This window comes from Salvelinus alpinus, chromosome 4, assembly GCF_045679555.1.
Source record: "Salvelinus alpinus chromosome 4, SLU_Salpinus.1, whole genome shotgun sequence".
Taxonomy (NCBI): Eukaryota; Metazoa; Chordata; class Actinopteri; order Salmoniformes; family Salmonidae; genus Salvelinus; species Salvelinus alpinus.
Window position 1 is genome coordinate 44,399,956 of NC_092089.1, and position 21,587 is coordinate 44,421,542.

General features: G+C 43.9%; 2 protein-coding genes across 2 annotated transcripts; one reads left to right on the top strand and one right to left on the bottom strand.

Annotated features, from left to right (window-relative positions):
- Positions 1 to 561: 561 nt before the first annotated feature.
- pkdc (protein kinase-like domain containing) lies at positions 562 to 2,611 on the bottom strand. Its single transcript, XM_071397405.1, has 2 exons — positions 2,475 to 2,611; positions 562 to 2,173 (listed from the first exon to the last, which is right to left on the bottom strand). The coding sequence occupies exon 2, from the start codon at positions 2,163 to 2,165 to the stop codon at positions 1,206 to 1,208; it is 960 nt and encodes a 319-aa protein (XP_071253506.1). The 5' UTR covers positions 2,166 to 2,173; positions 2,475 to 2,611; the 3' UTR covers positions 562 to 1,205.
- LOC139573671 (calpain-7-like) lies at positions 2,607 to 20,845 on the top strand. The gene is made up of 19 exons (XM_071397403.1): positions 2,607 to 3,030; positions 3,364 to 3,472; positions 4,947 to 5,104; positions 5,433 to 5,500; positions 8,658 to 8,885; positions 9,161 to 9,247; positions 9,435 to 9,561; positions 9,848 to 10,027; positions 10,204 to 10,350; positions 10,588 to 10,694; positions 11,037 to 11,157; positions 11,929 to 12,173; positions 13,658 to 13,793; positions 13,897 to 13,972; positions 14,054 to 14,199; positions 15,803 to 15,865; positions 15,968 to 16,098; positions 17,221 to 17,313; positions 19,538 to 20,845. Exons 1-19 carry the CDS (start codon positions 2,929 to 2,931, stop codon positions 19,680 to 19,682), a joined length of 2,469 nt encoding a protein of 822 aa, XP_071253504.1. The 5' UTR covers positions 2,607 to 2,928; the 3' UTR covers positions 19,683 to 20,845.
- Positions 20,846 to 21,587: the final 742 nt, after the last annotated feature.

The following is a 21,587-nucleotide window of genomic DNA, read 5'->3' on the forward strand; positions in this document are numbered from 1 at the left end:
GTTAGGAAAAGGGTTAGGGAAAATCCTCTCCTAACCTGCTACGAAAAGTTACTTTTGGTCATAGCTGAATCGAAGTGGGGTGTTTAGGGGATCTCGTGTGCAACCGCTGATTACAATATGTCGCTAACTACAGTTATTTTGGCTGGATCTGACTCCATCTCATCTGCACTGATATGAACATTTCAAATAGGTGAAAGTACTATTGTGGGTCGCTATCAGGGAAATGCCTTCAACTATCCAGCACATATTTTACATCCGTGCAGATAAAGGAAAGAGAAATACACTTCACACTTGATGCACTGTGGTACTACATTTTGGTTGTCTGTTTTCGTTAACTTGTCTCCATAGACTGTGGTACTACATTTTGGTTGTCTGTTTTCGTTAACTTGTCTCCATAGACTGTGGTACTACATTTTGGTTGTCTGTTTTCGTTAACTTGTCTCCATAGAGAAAGCATTGTGAATGTGTCATTCTTTGTGGTAAATAATATGGATACAATGGAAAAGATGGTTAAAAGTTCTCAAATTCTTACAAGCTATGCAGAACCAAAACACTGCAAGGTGGGAATTAAGTGCTTTATTAGTCTATCTGCAGATATTAAATTGCAGCTTAGTCACGAAACGTGGCAATTCCTTAAATTGTGTAGGCAACGTCATACACACTTACATAGAAAAAAAACTAAACGTCCCTTGTCTGTCAAATATTGACTAAAATGATATTTGAACTGCCGATTGTCCGTGGTGTTGGTCCATCAACTGGCCATTTTTTGATGTTGTACATATCCACAGGAAAGTATTATTAAACCGATTAAAGTACACACACGTGATGCATACTAACGGGTGTTTACATGGTTTTGTGCATATGGGTGATAGAAATGTATACTTCAGTGCCTGTGCCCTAAATAGTCGGGTAAACAACTTTCAGTGAATATTGTCTCAAATTTTGAGCAGCTGAAGAAGCAGCCGCACAGACAACCGCTAAAGTAAGTTTAAATGTAATTTTAAACATTCTAGCTTGTAAGGAAAACTTTTTCAGTGCATTGTTTGATTGTATACCAATAATCTAGCTCAAAGTCTGCCTAATAAATCAATCTTCTGCTCTCCTCCCAACAACACACAGCAAATCAGTTTTTCTGATCTACATCCCTCAATACAACCCAGTCCAATCAGCAGGTGATTGATGAGCCTAAATGGCAGAGGCTTAAGTCACCGTTTCAGTTTCCTCAGCACCTCTTTAGTCAGCTGCTTAGTGTATCTGTTGATCTTCCGGTGTCCTGGCATCCATCCCAGGAGAAAGCGATGGAAGTCTGTCCAGGCAAAGGCAAACATCTCCCTCCACTCTTTCTCCAGAGCAGCAAAGTCCACCTGCTTGGTCACTGATGCTCTCAGTTCTGTGAAGTAGTAGTCCAGCAGGCCGGGAACCCTCTTTTCAAGCTGTTTCTCCTCTATTTCCTCCAGGAGGTAGACAACATCCTTCATCCCACAGCCTCCGCCCACGTACTGAAAGTCCACTGCCGCCACACCCTGCCCACTCCCAGAGAAGCAGAAGTTGGCTAGTTTGGCATCTCCGTGAACGATGGTCTTGAAGCGGCATTCATTGAGGATCCTGTCAATCTCCCCGGCAGTTGCTTTGAGCTGGGCGTCATCCATGGCATTCAGCTCGTCAGGGCGTGTTTCCAGGTGCCAATAGGTACCTATAGGCCACAGCCCCTCTGGCACCACCCCCAGGAAGAGGCCATGGAAGTGGGCCAGCCAGCTGAGGCAGGCCCTCATCTCTGCATCCCTAACGCTGGTTCTTCTCTGGTCAAAGCCCACCACATCCAGGTCCTCCAGAACGATCAGCTGTTCGTCCCCGTATGAACAAGCAGCCAGACAGGCTGGCATTCGACAGCCATCATTGGTGGAGAAGTTCTGGTACCAGTGCGTCTCAACTTGGTAGGACCTCACCTTGCGCATGTGAGACAGGTCTGTGTTCCAGCCTCCAGGGTGCTCGGCCTCCTTTGGGAACATGACATGTTTGACAACGACAGAGGGGCGGTCACAGCCATCTAAATGGACCCTCACAATCTGGCCATAGCCGCTCCACAGCGTCTGGATTTTGTCACCAACACGCAGAGCCTTTGCACCACACTCCTGCAGAATAAGGTCCTGATATTCTTGTTTCATCCTGAAGTCTTTCACCAGACCGAAAAATAACAGATTAGGTTATGTCAAAATCTGTCAAAATTACAGCTTTTCACAAAAGACTGATACATTTAGGCAGAAAAGTGTTGACTGAAGGAACAACAAAGTAAGCATGCACACAGTTTGATTGAATAGGAAATGCAAGTCTATGCGTTTCACACACACATGGAGGAAATTGAACTTCGACTGAAACTATTTAAATAAGTGTAATCTTTCAAACCCACACACCGCCATCTCACGATGGACACAGTCAAAACATTAGTTAACAACGCCAATGTGCGTAAAACTCACGATGAAAATGTGTTGCACGTCGAGTTGTATTGTGTTATGTTTCGATCATGAATACTCTCCAATGTGGACTGAAGATTTACATCAATCAATGGCGCAATACTCCCACCAACTGGATTGGAGTGTAAAAGCTCTCGTCATCGTTGGAGCTACCCGGAAGCTAAATCATGGAAATTACTTATGTTGTTGTTATCGGGCAGAAAGTAGCTCGTCTACTTGCTAGCTGTATATCATAATGTTATATGGATATTGTCACGGTGGTTGTTTGCATTTAATTCATTTGATAATATTATTTAAAAAAACCATATTTTGGAACTGTAACTCATTGCTTTGATTTAGCTGTCTAAGTTCGGCTTGCTAGCTAACGCAGCTAGCTAGTTAGTGTTAGTTACGAATGACAGGGACAGTCATACTTTCCAGGCTGTATGAAGGCGTATAAAAAACTTGCTAGAACAAAATGGATTGCACGGCACTGGAGCACGATGCAATTAAATTTGCTAAAACTGCTGTCATCTGCGATCAGAATGGAAAATACAACGAGGCTGTCTTCTATTATAAGGTAACGTTAAGGACTGAAATGGATATTGTGGAATAATTTGCCGCACTCCACATTGGCTTTTACTTTCACCTGCATCTTATGGTCACCATTGTGGAATAGACTACTTGATCACTGATGCACTTTTAGCCTTTAGAAGTGGCATTGTAGTGTTTACACCTGTGTAACAAACGGTATGTATTCAGCCTTTAAGATAGTAACCCTATATAATTTGAGCTTCTGGATATCCCTTATTAGAGGTACTTGACCCATGGTTAAGACAAGCTTGTATTTTGCTACATAAAAATACATTTGTCATTTTGAAAGCAATAATGTTGGTGTTGTATGTGATATTAGGAGGCGGCACAAGCCCTGATCTACGCCGGCATGGCAGGGTCTAAACTGGAGGGCATCCAGGATAAAGTCAATGAGTACCTGGACCGGGTTCAGGCCCTGCACAATGCTGGTGAGTCCAACTCAACAGTGTAGGGAAAGTGGTGATCCTCCATAACCACTTCTGATCCAACTTCATTCACTCTCATACTCCATCCAGAATGAGTGGACCCATATTCATAAAGCATAGCAGTGAGTAGCCTACAGTGCATTCGGAAAGTATTCAGACCCCTTGAATTTTTCCACATTTTGTTACGGTACAGCCTTATTCTAAAATTAATTCAATTAAAATGTTCCTCAGCAATCTACACACTACCCCATAGTGACAAAGCACATTCATTTGAAAAACAACAGAAATGGCTTATTTCCGTAAGTATTCAGTCCCTTTACAATGAGACTGGAAATTGAGTTCCAGTGCATCCTTTCCCTTGATCATCCTTGAGATGTTTCTACAACTTGATTGGAGTCTACCTGTGGTAAATTCAATTGATTATACATGATTTGGAAAGGCACACACCTGTCTATATAAGGTCCCACAGTTGACAGTGCATGTCAGAGCAAAAACCAGACATGATTGTGTCGAAGCACAGATCTGGGGAAGGGTACTAAAACATTTCTGCAGCATTGAAGGTTCCCAAGAACACAGTGGCCTCCATCATTCTGAAATGGAAGAAGTTTGTAACCACCAAGACTCTTCATAGAGCTGGCCGCAGGAGTGACTTCGGGACAAGTCTCTGAATGTTCTTGAGTGGCCCAGCCAGAGCCATCTCTGGAGACACCTGAAAATAGCTGTGCAGCGATGCTCCCCATCCAACCTGACAGGGCTTGAGAGGATCTGCAGAGAAGAATGGGAGAAACTCCCCAAATACAGGTGTCCCAAGAAGACTTGAGGCTGTAATCGCTGCCAAAGGTGCTAAGACAAAGTACTGAGTAAAGGGTCTGGATACTTATGTAAATGTCACATTTCAGTTGTTATTTTTAATGCATTTGCAAAAATGTCTAAAAACCTATTTGTGCTTCGCCATTATGGGGTATTGTGGGTGTGAATCTGGTTCACACTGTACGGTGGCCCGGGCCTCGAAGTGTGTCAACATGGCATTGTGCCTCGCCTCTTTTAATATCCCTGTCGATGTTGAGGGTCATGTTACTGTATTCAAGTTGATATGAGGCACAATGAAAGGAAACCTCTTTCATTGTTTCCAGCGTTTCTCAATGATGTAGTTGGCAGTAGCTATCCTAACATATCCACATCACCTCAAATATATAACACCTATTTATCCCTCATCCAGTTGTTATTTTCATAGTCAGCCTCTCATTGAGGATAGCCTAGCGGTTATAGCGTTGGGCCAGTAACCGAAAGGTTGCTGGTTTGAATACCTGTGCTGGCAAGGTGAAAAATTGGTTGGTGCCCTTGAGCAATGCACTTAACCCTTATTTGCTCCAGGGGTATCGTACTACTATGGCTGTAAAACAACATTTCACTGCACCTATCCAGTGTATTTGAAAATATATATTTTTAATGTTCCATTGTGTCCTATCCCATACAGTTCAAGCTCAAAGTAGCGACCCTCTGAAGAGCAAGCAGCAGGTGGATCTGGAGCGGGCCCACTTCCTGGTCACCCAGGCCTTTGAGGAGGATGAGAAGGGCAATGGGGACGAGGCTATCGAGCTCTACACACAGGCCGTGGAACTCTGCATCCAGACGGTAGGGGCTGCTCAGGAAAGGCCCAGGCTTCTTTTAGGCCTGCTGTGTGACTACAGGGGCAACTTTCACCACCAATGCTCTTGTATTGAGCAAATCAACAACAAAATGAGCTGTACTCTCTGCTATTCAGACCACTGTATCAAACAGTATACAGGATGTTAATTCCTGGGTCATCACCAGGTGCAGTGGAGGTGTTGTCAGGAATGAGTATAAGAACAGTTTATTTGGATTAGGCCATGAACAGACTGATGCCCCACTAGTCTTTATTGTATCGATTGACATCCCTCTTGACCCCTCACTCCTTTTCTCCGGCTTTCTTTTTTCACAGTCTCATGATACAACAGACCAGGGGCTGCAGGGCAAACTGAAGCAGCTGGCTCGTCAGGCCCTCGATAGGTAAGGAGGTCACCCTCCCCTCCCCTCCTCTCTATAGTGTAATATTTCTACATTTCTAGTGTTGTATACATTCGGAAAGTATTCAAACCCCTTGACTTTTTCCACATTTTGTTACGTTACAGCCTTATTTTTAAATGGATTAAATAAATACAAATTCTCATCAATCTACACACAATACCCCATAATGACAAAGTGATTTTTTCCAAATGGATTACAAATAAAAAACAGAAATACCTTATTTGCTGTGAGACCTGAAATTGAACTCAGGTGCATCCTGTTTCCATTGATCATCCTTGATGGTTCTACAACTTGATTCGAGTCCACCTGTGGTAAATTCAATTGTTTGGACATGATTTGGAAAGGCACACACCTGTCTATATAAGGTCCCACAGTTGCAAGTGCATGTCAGAGCAAAAACCAAGCCATGAGGTCGAAGGAATTGTCCGTAGAGCTCCGAGACAGGATTATGTTGAGGCACAGATCTGGGTAAGGGTACCAAAACATTTCTGCAGCATTGAAGGTCCCCAAGAACACAGTGGCCTCCATCATTCTTAAATGGGAGAAGTTTTGAGCCCCCAAGACTCTTCCTAGAGCTAGCCGCCTGGCCAAACTGAGAAATCGGGGGAGAAGGGCCTTGGTCAGGGAGGTGACCGAGAACCCGATGGTCACTCTGACAGAGCTCTAGAGTTTCTCTGTGGAGATGGGAGAACCTTCCAGAAGAACATCCATCTCTGTAGCACTCCACCAACCTGGCCTTTATGGTAGAATGGCCAGACAGAAGCCACTCCTCAGTAAAAGGCACCTACGAGGAAGCATGGTGGTGGCAGCATCATGCCGTGTGGATGTTTTTCAGTGGCAGGGACTGGGAGACAGGTCAGGATTGAGGGAAAGATGAACGGATCAAAGTACAGAGAGGTCCTTGATGAAAACCTGCTCCAGAGCGCTCATGACTTCAGACTGGGTCGAAGGTTCACCTTCCAACAAGACAACGGCCCTAAGCACACAGCCAAGACAACACAGGAGTGGCTTCGGGACAAATCTTTGAATGTCCTTGACTGGCCCAGCCAGAGCCCGGAGTTGAACCTTGATCGAACATCTCTGGAGAGACCTGAAAATAGCTGTGCAGCGACGCTCCCCATCCAACCTGACAGAGCTTGAGAGGATCTGCAGAGAAGAATGGGAGAAACTCCCCAAATACAGATGTGCCAAGCTTGTAGCGTCATACCCAAGAAGACTTGAGGCTTTAATCGCTGCCAAATGTGCTTTAACAAAGTAGTGAGTTAAGGGTCTGAATACTTATGTAAATGTGATATCAGTTTTTTTAACTTAATAAATTAGCAACATTTCTAAACCTGTTTTTGCTTTGTCTTTATGGGGTATTGAGTAGATTGATAAGGATTAAAAAATATATACAGTGGGGAGAACAAGTATTTGATACACTGCCGATTTTGCAGGTTTTCCTACTTACAAAGCATGTAGAGGTCTGTAATTTTTATCATAGGTACACTTCAACTATGAGAGACGGAATCTAAAACAAAAATCCAGAAAATCACATTGTATGATTTTTAAGTAATTAATTTGCATTTTATTGCATGACATAAGTATTTGATACATCAGAAAAGCAGAACTTAATATTTGGTACAGAAACCTTTGTTTGCAATTACAGAGATCATACGTTTCCTGTAGTTCTTGACTAGGTTTGCACACACTGCAGCAGGGATTTTGGCCCACTCCTCCCTACAGATCCTCTCCAGATCCTTCAGGTTTCGGGGCTGTCGCTGGGCAATACGGACTTTCAGCTCCCTCCAAAGATTTTCTATTGGGTTCAGGTCTGGAGACTGGCTAGGCCACTCCAGGACCTTGAGATGCTTCTTACGGAGCCACTCCTTAGTTGCCATGGCTGTGTGCTTCGTGTCGTTGTCATGCTGGAAGACCCAGCCACGACCCATCTTCAATGCTCTTACTGAGGGAAGGAGGTTGTTGGCCAAGATCTCGCGATACATGGCCCCATCCATCCTCCCCTCAATACGGTGCAGTCGTCCTGTCCCCTTTGCAGAAAAGCATCCCCAAAGAATGATGTTTCCACCTCCATGCTTCACGGTTGGGATGGTGTTCTTGGGGTTGTACTCATACTTCTTCTTCCTCCAAACACGGCGAGTGGAGTTAGACCAAAAAGCTCTATTTTTGTCTCATCAGACCACATGACCTTCTCCCATTCCTCCTCTGGATCATCCAGATGGTCATTGGCAAACTTCAGACAGGCCTGGACATGCACTGGCTTAAGCAGGGGGACCTTGCGTGCGCTGCAGGATTTTAATCCATGACGGCGTAGTGTGTTACTAATGGTTTTCTTTGAGACTGTGGTCCCAGCTCTCTTCAGGTCATTGACCAGGTCCTGCCGTGTAGTTCTGGGCTGATCCCTCACCTTCCTCATGATCATTGATGCCCCACGAGGTGAAATCTTGCATGGAGCCCCAGACCGAGGGTGATTGACCGTCATCTTGAACTTCTTCCATTTTCTAATAATTGCGCCAACAGTTGTTTCCTTCTCACCAAGCTGCTTGCCTATTGTCCTGTAGCCCATCCCAGCCTTGTGCAGGTCTACAATTTTATCCCTGATGTCCTTACACAGCTCTCTGGTCTTGGCCATTGTGGAGAGGTTGGAATCTGTTTGATTGAGTGTGTGGACAGGTGTCTTTTATACAGGTAACGAGTTCAAACAGGTGCAGTTAATACAGGTAATGAGTGGAGAACAGGAGGGCTTCTTAAAGAAAAACTAACAGGTCTGTGAGAGCCGGAATTCTTACTGGTTGGTAGGTGATCAAATACTTATGTCATGCAATAAAATGCAAATTAATTATTTAAAAATCATACAATGTGATTTTCTGGATTTTTGTTTTAGATTCCGTCTCTCACAGTTGAAGTGTACCTATGATAAAAATTACAGACCTCTACATGCTTTGTAAGTAGGAAAACCTGCAAAATCGGCAGTGTATCAAATACTTGTTCTCCCCACTGTATATATATTTTTAGAATAAGGCTGTAACTTAACAAAATCTGGAAAAAGTCAAGGGGTCTGTATACTTTCCGAATGCGCTGTTGATCAAGGAACACCAACCCGACCGACCAACCAACCAAGCCCTTTGTTTCTCTCCAGGGCGGAGGGGCTGAAGGAGTCCCAGTCCGCCGGTCCCTTAGCCCAGTCGCCACAGGACAGGCCGGGGCCCTCAGGGGCCAAACCCAGTGGGGGGCCTTGCCCCGTCAGACAGTTCTTCCCCTTGGGGCCTGACTTCTCTCTCCAGGACCGCCCCCAGCCAGTCAGGCCGGTCCAGTCCAGTGAGCCTCAGGGTCAGCGCTACACCTCAGAAGAGATCGAGGTGCTCAGGTGAGCAGGCTGGGATCTTTCTGGACTCTGGAGAATCATAGAACATGGTCAACACATTGAGTTTAGGCTCCCAAGAAGCAATGATCTGTGGTTCCATAATAATCCCCATTTCCCTAGGAGCATAATGCCAGTGTGTGACTGGTTTTTCTAAAGGTTAGGCAGTAACACACCTTTGTTTGGTAAAGGTTCAAGTTTGACTCATCTACATTTTCACCTGCTGGGTAAGGTACACACGTTACATTTCTCCTGATTCTCTTCTCTGCTCTTCCACATAGGAGCACGTCCAAGATCAACGGCATACCCTTCGTCCCCTTCATGAGTGTGGACCTGAAGGAGAGATTTGCCTTTCCTGTTCCATTCTCGTAAGTCAGGATATTCTTGTTCCTTAGTAAGTGGGTGTGCGGATTGTAGAATACACACGTTATACATTTCTCACTGCAACCAGAAAGCAGATGGAGTAGATAGTACTAGATGGAGTGCCACTTAATTGCATTACTTTTAAATTTGTGATAAGCATCAGACTTTTTATTCTCTGTGGATGTTTCCCAGGGACAAACTAGGCAAGCTGGCCCTGTCTCCCAAGCAGAAAACCATCTTCTCCCGCTGGGTTCGCCCTGACGAGATCTGCAATAACCCCACCATGATCTTATCTGTATCCAGCTTCAGCATCAAACAGGTCAGGCCACACACACAGCCGTCAATATTCACTATCAATAATCAAGACCAAAATGTCCCCTGTAAAATACAGAATTATTTAAGTTGTATTGGAATTGACTCATCATCAGATGGCGCCACTTGTACGTATGTTCTGACTGATTAAAACCTACCTACTTCATGGACAATCTGCTCTAAACTGAATACATTTCAATGTGATTGGTAATACTGACAGATTTACCTCCCATCCTGGTGGTCGGATGTCAGTTTCATACTCTTAATGTTAATCACCTACTCTCTCCCGCTAGACGGTGGTGTCTGACTGCTCGTTCGTGGCGTCGTTAGCCATCAGCGCTGCCTATGAGCGACGCTACAACAAGAAGCTCATCACCAGCATCATCTACCCCCAGAACCGGCGCGGGGAGCCAGAGTATAACCCCTGTGGGAAGTACATGGTGAAGCTTCACATCAACGGTGTGCCCAGGAAGGTAACACACTGCAGAACCTGGGACCTGGGTCCACTGGTGCTCAATGTCATTGTGAGATAAGCTTGCAAACCTCACTCTCTAAATGACTAGACTGTCACTGTAAAGCTGCCATGTCTCTGACCGTGTCTACCAATGGGTTGTATTGTTGTGAGTGTTCCCCCTCCTGTTCCCTGCAGGTCATTATAGACGACTTCCTGCCATGTGGTCAGAATGGAGAGCTGCTGTGTTCCTACTCCAGCAACAGGAACGAGCTGTGGGTCTCCCTCATAGAGAAGGCCTACATGAAGGTCATGGGAGGCTACGACTTCCCCGGCTCCAACTCGGTGAGGGAGTTCCCCATGTGAAAGTACTAGTACTACCCCCTGTACTGGGCTCTGTCCAATAGCGAATGTTTCACTTTGGAGAATGTTTCAGAGCTAACGAGTTCCCTCATTCACACCGTGTGCTAAATTCCACATTTCATCCATCGTACGTGATTGGACAGTTGGTTCTGTTCTCCACCTTGTTATTGCTGTTCTCTAACGTGTGATCTCTATTCTTTCTGTCTTATTGTATTGTAGAACATCGATCTGCACGCACTCACTGGCTGGATCCCAGAGCGTATCGCCATGCATTCAGACAATCAGTCATTCATCAAGGACGACACCTTCCGCATGCTCTACCAGAGGTGAGACATGCAGACACAAACACACACTCATTAATTCACCCATGCACACACTTAAGGGCCTACATAATCCATCTGCTCTGTAGAATTCACACTAAGCGCTATATAACTCAGATTCTTAAACAGTTTAATTACTTTATTTAATTCCACAAATCATATTACATTTGCAAAAAGAAAAACACACACACCGATTAATGTCACCTATCCATCCTCCAGTCAGGTAGTGATTTTTCATGATTACCTTTGCTGCCAGATGGTAATAGACATGGTTATCAATACCACAGAGTTGTCTCCTAGCCAAGATAGCTGACCTACTACTCTCGCATCCCCCTCCTCTCATGACAGGTTTCACCGGGGCGACGTCTTAATCACCACGGCAACGGGGGTGATGACAGAGGAGGAAGGTGAGAGGTGGGGCCTTGTGCCAACGCATGCCTATGCTGTCCTGGATATCCGGGAGCACAAAGTAAGTGTTGGTGTTAGCATAACCGCTCAGTTGTTACAGTAGCTTGTTAGCATAACTATTCATGGTTGTTACAGTAGCTTGTTAGCATAACTATTCATGGTTGTTACAGTAGCTTGTTAGCATAACCACTCAGTTGTTACAGTAGCTTGGTTAGCATAACCACTCAGTTGTTACAGTAGCTTGTTAGCATAACCACTCAATTGTTACAGTAGCTTGGTTAGCATAACCACTCAGTTGTTACAGTAGCATGGTTAGCGTAATCACTCATAGTATAGCATGCTGTGTTTTATTTGTATCTTGTCAATTCCATTTATGTCTTTGGTATTTTATTAGGATCCCCATTAGCTGTTGCAAAAGCAGCAGCTACTCTTCCTGGGGTCCACACAAAACAAAACATGACATAATACAGAACATCAATAGACAAGAACAGCTCAAGGACAGAACTACATATATATATATTTTTAAAGGCACAAGTAGCCTACATATTAATACATACACACAAACTATCTAGGTCAAATAGGGGAGAGGCATTGTGCCGTGAGAGACTGGCATGCATAGTATTTATATCAGCCCTCTGATTGCAAGGAAGAGCAAGACGTGCCGCTCTGTTCTGGGCCAGCTACAGTTTAACTAGGTCTTTCCTTGCAGCACTCGACCACACGACTGGACAATAATCAAGATAAGACAAAACTATAACTTTGTAACTTTGCGCATCATTAATAGTGTTCTGCCTGCATGCTAAGCTTCTGTGCCATTTGATCTGGCTCTCAGGGGAATCGGTTCCTGCAGCTGAAGAACCCGTGGAGCCACCTGAGGTGGAAAGGCCGCTTCAGTGAACGGGATGAGAAAAATTGGACCCCAGAACTTCTCAAATACCTCAACTTTGACCCCAAGACCGCACAGAAGTTTGATAACGGCGTGTTCTGGATCACGTTTGAGGACCTGTGCCAGTACTATGATGTCATCTACCTGAGCTGGAGCCCCGCCCTGTTTAGAGAGTCTTCCTGTATCCACAGGTCAGTCAACAACAGCCCTCTTATCTCCCACAAGGGTCTGCTATACCTATAACCAACTACGATACAGTGCGTTTGGAAAGTATTCAGACCAACTTAACTTTTTCCACATTTTGTTATGTGATTAAATAGTTTTTTCCCCCTCATCAATCTACACACAATACCCCATAAAGACAAAGCAAAAACAGGTTTGTTTGAAATTTTTGCAAATTTAATACAAATAAAAACCAGAAATATCACATTTGCATAAGTAATTCAGACCCTTTACTCAGCACTTTGTTGAAGCACCTTTGGCAGAGATTACAGCCTCGAGTCTTCTTGGGTTTGACGCTACAAGGTTGGCACACCTGTATTTGGGGGGTTTCTCCCATTCTTCTCTGCAGATCCACTCAAGCTCTGTCAGGTTGGATGGGGAGCATTGCTGCACAGCTATTTTCAGGACTCTCCAGAGATGTTCGATCAGGTTCGAGCTCTGGCTGGGCCACTCAAGAACATTCATAGACCAGTCCCGAAGCCACCATGCTTCACCGTAAGGATGGTGTCAGATTTCCTCTAGGCGTGACGCTTGGCATTCAGGCAAAAGAGTTCAGTCTTGGTTTCATCAGACCAGAGAATCTTGTTTCTCATGGTCTGGGAATACTTTAGGTGCCTTTTGGCAAACTCCAAGCGGGCTGTCAACGTGCCTGTTACTGAGAAGTGGCTTCCGTCTGGCCACTGTATCATAATGGCCTGATTGGTGGAGTGCTGCAGAGATGGTTGTCCTTCTGGAAGGTTCTCCCATCTCCACAGAAGGATCTCTGGAGCTTCTTGGTCACCTCCCTGACCAAGGCCTTTCTCCCCCAATTGCTCAGTTTGATCGGGCGGCGAGCCCTAGGAAGAGACTGGGTGTTTCCAAACTCCTTCCATTTAAGAATGGTGGAGGCCACTGTGTTCTTGGGGAACTTCAATGCTGCAGAATTTCTTTGCTAGCCTTCCCCAGATCTGTGCCTCAACACAATCCTGTGTTGAGGCACAGCTCTACGGACAATTCCTTTGACCTCATGGCTTGGTTTTTGCTCTGACATGCACTGTCAACTGTGGGACCTTATATAGAAGGTCGTGTGCCTTTCCAAATCATGTCCAATCAATTGAATTTACCACAGGTGGACTCCAGTCAAGTTGTAATCTCAAGGATGATCAATGGAAACAGGATGTACCTGAGCTCAATTTCGAGTCTCAAAGCAAAGGGTCTAAATACTTATGTAAATGAGGTATTTCAGTTTTTTTGCCAAACGTTCTAAAAACCTGTTTTTGCTTCGTCATTATGGGCTATTGTGTGTAGATTGAGGATTTGTATATATTTATTACATTTTAGAATAAGGCTGTAACGTAACAAAATGTGAAAAAAGTCAAGGGGTCTGAATACTTTACAAATGCACTGTATGTGTATAACAAAATACACGTGTTTGATATGTGAAGTATATTTCTGGTTGTGTGTGTCCCTGCAGTAGCTGGGATGGGAAGCAGGGCCCGGTGAAGGATGCCTACAGCCTTGCCAACAATCCTCAGTACCGGCTGGAGGTGACCTGTCCTGCAGGGGGCACTGCTGTCTGGGTGCTGCTGACCAGACACATCACTGACAAGGTGCACTGTCTGTCTGGCTGTTCACCACCACACAGTATCAGACAATGTCTCATTTTCTCCCATAGAAACAATAATCACTCTGTTTTTGTCCTTTGATGTTCAGGATGACTTTGCACAAAACAGGGAGTTCATCACCTTGGTGGTTTACAAGACGGAGGGAAAGAAAGTTTACTACCCTGGTGAGTTTCTCATGGAAATGTGTGTGTATCTGTGTGCATGTGTGTTTGTTTCCTCTGACTGTTTCGTATGTTCCTCCTCAGCGGACCCTCCCCCCTACATAGATGGGATCAGGATCAACAGCCCCCACTACCTGACCAAGATGAGACTAACCAGCGCTGGAACACACACCTTCACACTGGTGGTGTCACAGTACGAGAAGCAGAACACCATCAACTACACCCTGAGGGTGAGACACACACACACACATATTGTGTCAGATACATCTCCTGAGTGTCAGATCTGTCGCTGGCAGGTAAACACTGCGATCCTGTTGTACTGCGGGACAGAAGTGACCATATATCATGCCTCAAGCATCTCACAATAGAACATGAGAAACAGAGTGGGATGGTGAGGGTGAAGAAGAAGGAGGGAGTGGGGGAAGATGGAGTGAGGGCACATGAGATGAACTTAATGAGTGTCAAGTGTACGTACACTACCATTCAAAAGGACAGCATCCCGGAGTCGTCTCTTCACTGTTGACGTTGAGACTGGTGTTTTGCGGGTACTATTTCATGAAGCTGCCAGTTGAGGACTTGTGAGGCGTCTGCTTCTCAAACTAGACACTCTAATGTACATGTCCTCTTGCTCAGTTGTGCACCGGGGCCTCCCACTATTTCTTTTCTCAGAATAACTAGTCTAAAGAAGGCCAGTTTTATTGCTTCTTTAATGAGCACAACAGTTTTCAGCTGTGCTTACATAATTGCGAAAGGGTTTTCTAATTATCAATTAGCTTTTTAAAATGATAAACTTGGATTAGCTAACACAACGTGCCATTGGAACACGGGAGTGATGGTTGCTGATAATGGGCCTCTGTACGCCTACGTAGATATTCCATAATAAATCTGCCGTTTCCAGCTACAATAATCATTTACAACATTAACAATGTCTACACTGTATTTCTGATCAATTTTATGTTATTTTAATGGACAAAAAAAATGATTTTCTTTCAAAAACAAGGACATTTCTAAGTGACCCCAAACTTTTGAACGGTAGTGTACATACACTGTACACACAAGGAATATAAAACTAGATCTGAGTTGTTTCAGAATGTAGAATTATACATGAAGCAGCCTCCTTTGTCCTGTAGTCTGAGTGTGTTTGTTCATATCCATGCAGATTGAGTCTTAAATGAAGTTTGCTAATTATTTAATTCAAAACAGTTCTGATACAGAACCCACTTTCAGAACTGTGAAATCAGTTGAAAGAGAGCTTGTGAGTTTGTCTGCAATGAATTGCTGTGTGTGAAAGAGAGATGGAGAGAGTGAGACTTTCTTGGTTTGTATATGAATGAGTAAAAGGTTTTATGTTTTGTGTGTGAGTATGTGACCCAAGCCTTTTTTTGGTCATTTATATTTCATAAACACCCCTTACCAACTGAGCTGAAGTCTTTGAGGAGCTGTTATCTGAAGTCTCACAAAAACAACATGTTTGGCCTCTGTAGAAGAGAAGAAACCCTGAAAGTAGTTGCATGTGTGTCTTTCTGAGAGTGAAAGAGAAAAGCCAATCGCCAGAGGAATATCTCTAGCCTTGACTTAGCAGGCAGCAAACTGGCTGTGAATCCATTTCTGCACTCTCACTTCCTTAAAAATCATCTGGAGAATTAGTGAATTGACGTTCAGTCTCATACTCGGAAGAGTTCTCGTGAGGTATTGATTGAACATGATTTCTTCCGTCTGAATAAGAGCTGGCCAGTATTCTTCCAGGAGTTTCTTCCTGATGTTTCTATGTTGTGCTGATCACATCCCTGCTCATTCAGTTCCAACAGAGTAATAGACGTTTCCCTCCATCAGGTGTACTCTGGATGCAAGTTCTCCTTCTCCAAGATCCCAACGCCCTTCACTCATACCAAACGGGTAACATTTACTTCCACTTGTCTCTTTGTTCACATTCTCTATTGGCATGATAACAAAATCACCATCTTACATTGCGAAAGCCCCCTCTTTCTCCCTGTGCAGATCAATGGCCAGTGGAAGGGGCCGAGTGCGGGGGGCTGTGGGAACTACAAGGACTCGTACAAGCACAACCCAATCTACCAGTTTAACCTGGAGCGCCCAGGACCCATGCTCATCGAGCTACGAGGCTCCAGGTAAGACTCACTGAGGCCTGCAGGGGCCCTCCACCCAGTGGGGACGCTATAGCCCAATCACAATTGATGGATATAAAATGGGTTCGATTTGAAATGATTGTCCTCTTGTAACACAGCACTTTTAATACTTGAGTGTTCATCCTGTCCGTCAAAACCTTCTCTAATCCGAGGTGACTACAGAATGACTAAAATGCAAAACTGAAATAATATGCATGGTCTGCATTGTGTCCGACAGTCTGACTCCAATGAGACTTTGTCATGATACATCCAGAAAATTTGAGCCGTCACAGAATACGATTGCCAGGTGTAAATGTGACCAGACAGACTAACAGTCAGTTTCCAGTGTTAATACACTCCCTTACGTCATCCTGTAGGGGTCATCTTTAATAGTTCATCTGGTGCTCCTAATTAAAATGAGATGACTCGCTCTCTCCCTCCAGTCTGCAGTCATTAGCACTGCTAACTAAATACTCTATCTCTCTCTCTCTCTCTCTCCCTCCACAGTCTGCAGTCATTAGGACTGCTAACTAAATACTCTCTCTCTCTCTCTCTCTCTCTCCCTCCACAGTCTGCAGTCATTAGCACTGCTAACTAAATACTCTCTCTCTCCCTCCACAGTCTGCAGTCATTAGCACTGCTAACTAAATACTCTACCGCTCTCTCTCTCTCTCGCCACAGTCTGCAGTCATTAGCACTGCTAACTAAATACTCTACCGCTCTCTCTCTCTCGCCACAGTCTGCAGTCATTAGCACTGCTAACTAAATACTCTCTCTCTCCCTCCACAGTCTGCAGTCATTAGCACTGCTAACTAAATACTCTCTCTCTCTCTCTCCCTCAAGTCTGCAGTCATTAGCACTGCTGACTAAATACTCTCTCTCTCTCTCTCTCTCCCTCCAGTCTGCAGTCATTAGCACTGCTAACTAAATACTCTATCTCTCTCTCTCTCTCTCCCTCCAGTCTACAGTCATTAGCACTGCTAACTAAATACTCTCTCTCTCCCTCCACAGTCTGCAGTCATTAGCACTGCTAACTCTCCGTCTCTGTCTGTAGGCAGTATAGCACAGGTTCTGGTTGCTTGTGTTGTTATTGTTGTTATCATGTCTCGGTCTCACCCTCTCTAGGCAGTACAGTGTGGGCTTTGAGATGGTGACCGTGTCCACTGTAGTAGAGCCAGGACCTGCAGGCCACCCGAAGAAGAACAGTAGAGACTACAGGTACTCACCCAGGATTCACAGGAGTAAAATGCAACATAGGAGATAGACAAACACACTATCAGCTCATAGAGGTGTTCAGGGACAGTACATAGTGTTGAGTTCCAGATGAGTTCAGAATCAATCCTAATATTAACCCTTTACACTCGTGGTAATTGGCCTATATAGATAAGGCTAAATTGAAATATTTATTACAGAAGAGATATGGAAAGCATATGCATAGCAATGGTAGCAATTAAAAGGGAACAGTTAGGAGATTATGGGGAAATTATTAGACTAAAGGTGAGGATATAACAGTTCACCTGACACAACTGAATTCAAACATTATACTGTTGATTTGATGTGCATTTTACATTCACTGTAATTTTACCGCATTTGTTGATAACGAAATCTGAAAATACTCATTCAGTAACATTACAATATTAATGGATTTGGGGTAGGTCCAACATAAGACAAAAAAATGAAGGGTTTGAGTGAGAGGTCAAACTGGTGTCCAAGTGTCTACACACCTCTCCTAAGTAACTTCAATACACTTTTATGACTAAAAGACAAGTCTTCAACTACAAGGAGCTTTTTTTGAGCTCTCCTAGCTGTGCCGAGCAAGCGCACTGGTAGTTGTTTTGTTTGGAACACAGCCCTGCATCCCCGCCATCACAAAATTACTGTTGTTTACGCAATCCAAAAGCTGTCCATTTATAAATCCCAATCTGGGTCAGGTGGGCATCATTAAATTCTAGAATATGATTTTACAATAGGCTTTCACAAGCCAATTCAGAAAGCAGGTCGGAATTTTGGTGCGCATGGAATGGAGTCATGAGTGTATTCAAATGTGTGGTCTGCAGCCCCGCCCAAAAATCACAATAGAACAAACAGGCTCATTCTGTTCAGGACATCCCAAGGTATAACTCCATGACATCTTGTAACTGTACATTAAACATAGTGATCATAAACATTGACACTGTATATTACATGCGTTTCATATGGTAATGAGAAGTGCACATTTGGGCTCACGGGTGTTTTCCTTGCTTGTATGACATCAGCAGTATTTATTATAATCTTCAACGTTTCATCTTTCAAAATACATCAAGTCCTATTAATTTACAGCATTTTTCCTCACTCCGACAACAAAATGTTATGCCCAATTAGCAGATAGAATGGGGGCAACTTCTTATCGCGCGCGCGGGGGCTCAAGTTCCAAACGGCTCAGTCAAAACCCATACAGAGCTGTGAAGAGGAGACTCTGACCTCTGACCTCAACTATAGCATGTTACTGTACAGCTGCTGTAGGTGCTTATCAGTGTCCAAATCGGCCATTTTCAACCCGGGTATGAGTGTAATTTTCCTACTGTGAAACTCTGAGCTTGTTTAACTCCAACGTTGGTAAACATAAATGTAAACAAACACTATATAGCCTCAACATGGTTGAATCGATCATTTTGATATCTATGGTCAGTCCTTGCATTCATGGCTCAACTGACTAGGTATCCCCTTTCCGTCTATGAATTTGAAAGTGGTTACATTTCTCCAGGCCCATCCCTCAGCTTTTTACTAAAACAGAGGCGGGGTGACCACTTGAATGCATCCATCATAAAATGTTATGCACAGGTTAAAGTTCAGTGTTGGAACATATATTAGGGACACATGATTCTCCAAAGCCCTTGACCTGATGACATGCTGCCTAAATATGGTGGCTAGTCACAACACTGAGGGAACATTCTATACATTCCCCACAGGTCAAAAGGTCACATCTGAGGACCTCGTGTCTGACCTCTGGGATGTCTATGCTAATTGAGTTAGCCTGGTTCAAAGATTAAGGGTGTACTGAAATTAGCCTCACTGCACATTTGCATAAAGGAATGCCTTTTGAGTTAGATCTTATGACAACGGCTGTGTGTCTGAAATCATTTTTCAGGAATAATTGATTGAAGTAAAGATATTCATAACATTTTCCTCACATTTAGACCATGATTTTAGATTATCCTGTGGATGAGGTTAAAGCAGGTTAAATTTGTATTTAATAGCAGATAATCTCTATAAATTATTCAGATAATCTGCTCTGCTATTGAACACATTGTATGCATTTTTAGTGGGTTATGAAACAGAAAATGTCCAGAAATGGTGGTGGACTGCATTGTAACATGTTATGAAGGAATGGAGATTAGAAAGGGTGCATTTGAGACTATTGAGAGACAGCCATAAGTAACCCCCCTTCTCTCTCTCTCTGTAGGTGTGGTTTCTGCTACATGGAGGCGGACCATGTCCCTGCTGGCATCTACAATGTTATCCCCACCACCTTCCTGCCCAAACAGGAAGGACCCTTCTTCCTGGACTTCAGCAGCGCCATGCCCCTAAAGGTCTCCCAGCTCCAGTAAGGAGAGGGGGGAAGGATTCAGGGGTGACACCAGGAATAACTTGCACACAGCATGGACACTCACTGTTCCCTAAACTCTGGTTGGAACTTGTTACGACTGCAGGAGGACCCAAAAGAGACTGATTACTTTATTGATTAATATCAAGGGTATTTGGAAAGGGACATGTTTTTGGTATGGAACATAGCCCTCTATGTGCTGAGGTGTGCAAGAACATGTACCAAAAAAATGTAAACTGAGTAATAACTATCAGAGCTAATGTTGGAGGTGCTTTCTTCCTCCTTTGCCATAATGACAGATACAGTAAATGATGTCACAACAACTATGGCCCTTCTGATTTTCAATGTTCAATTACTTGGCGCTTGTTGACCGCCAGTCTAGGTACTCAAGAGGCAGTGCTGGTATTTACCAAGAACGAAGGGTGACGTTCTCAACTGCAACTGTCTTTCTCAGGAGACCGCACCACGACAGGGATTTCTCTGTTGCACAGGAATGAAGACTAATCTCTGGCATTCCTAAGGATGTGTGACAGGCATGCAGGACCTGTGTCTGTGTGGTTGCAAAATTCCAGGAACTTTCAATAAATTCCCTGGTTTTCCAGATTCCTGGAATCCTCCGACCAGGATTTAGGGAAAACCAAGGAATTTATTATAAGTTCCTGTAATTTTGCAACTGTGTGTGTGGGTAGTCACGTGGAAAACAACATTTGAAACGTATCTGCAATCTTCAGTCTCTTGTTTACGCTTCAGCAAGGACTTGAACCCTTCACAGCGGTTTCTCCTTCTCTGTTAACAGTTTGTCAGAGGAAAGACTGCTAGTGGCTTTGCCATTTTCTGGACAATTACTGTAAAGTGTCAATGCTATACAGTCTTGTGGACAAGACCCACTCCTCAAACATACTTTATTTTTACTAAGGAAAGTGTGGACTTACTAAAAGAGCGGAGTCACCCGTACCATGTAGACTTATTTTGCATTAGCAAAATGGCTGCTCTGTCGTTTCATTCTTCTTTACATAGAATTACATTTGTTTTCTTCCCCTTCCAGTGACTGTTAAAGGGCAACTATTGCTGCTGTTGCCACTTATGTCAAATGCAATAGTCTGGTATGATTTTGCTCAACTTGCACTAAATGTGGAATGATGTATTCAAACATAGCATTGATGGAAATCAGAACATGTTTTGTCTGTGTTGGTGAAGATCTGGCCTCCTGTCTGAGAGCATTTGAAAACAGAGCAGCAGCTGGTCACAACCTCTAAGAAGAATCATAGGGCAGAGAGACAAACTACCAGGCCTGAGGGAGGGATCTGGAGAGGTAGAGGAGAAACAGAAGTGCAGTAAAGAGAGGGAGAGAACAAAACAATTGTTTAGGTGAAAGGCAGGAATTTAACCCTAGAGGCAGATTTGACAACTGACAAATACTGCTAAGTCAAGTGTCTGACAAACAAGAGGAAAGCAAATATGACGAGAAATCTGAAAACCAGTTCAACTTTTGTTATTGTGAACAAGATCCTAGTTCTATGCTGCCTTGCCACCAAAGGTCTTCACTTGGCTTAGCCGTGGCTCATGTCAAACCTGCTAACCTTCTGAATCCTGTCGCCCTAGTCTGCAGCACATGGCTTATACATCAATGGGGAATCCCAGCACAGATGAGTGGTACTTTTCTACTGTGGTTAATCATGTTAAGGTTTGCCAATGAGGAGCCAGGGTGATGTAAACAACTCGCAAGAAAGCAATGATCTGATAGTCTATTGCAACAACAACAAAAACAATCTGCAGCGATTAGACCAAGAAAATATCAGTATAGCCCAGTTAGTCAGAATGGCGACAGGCTAGTCAATTACTGTATAGGGTTCTGACAGACATCTACAATTATTTTACATGTTTTTATAGAATAACTTTTAAATCTCTG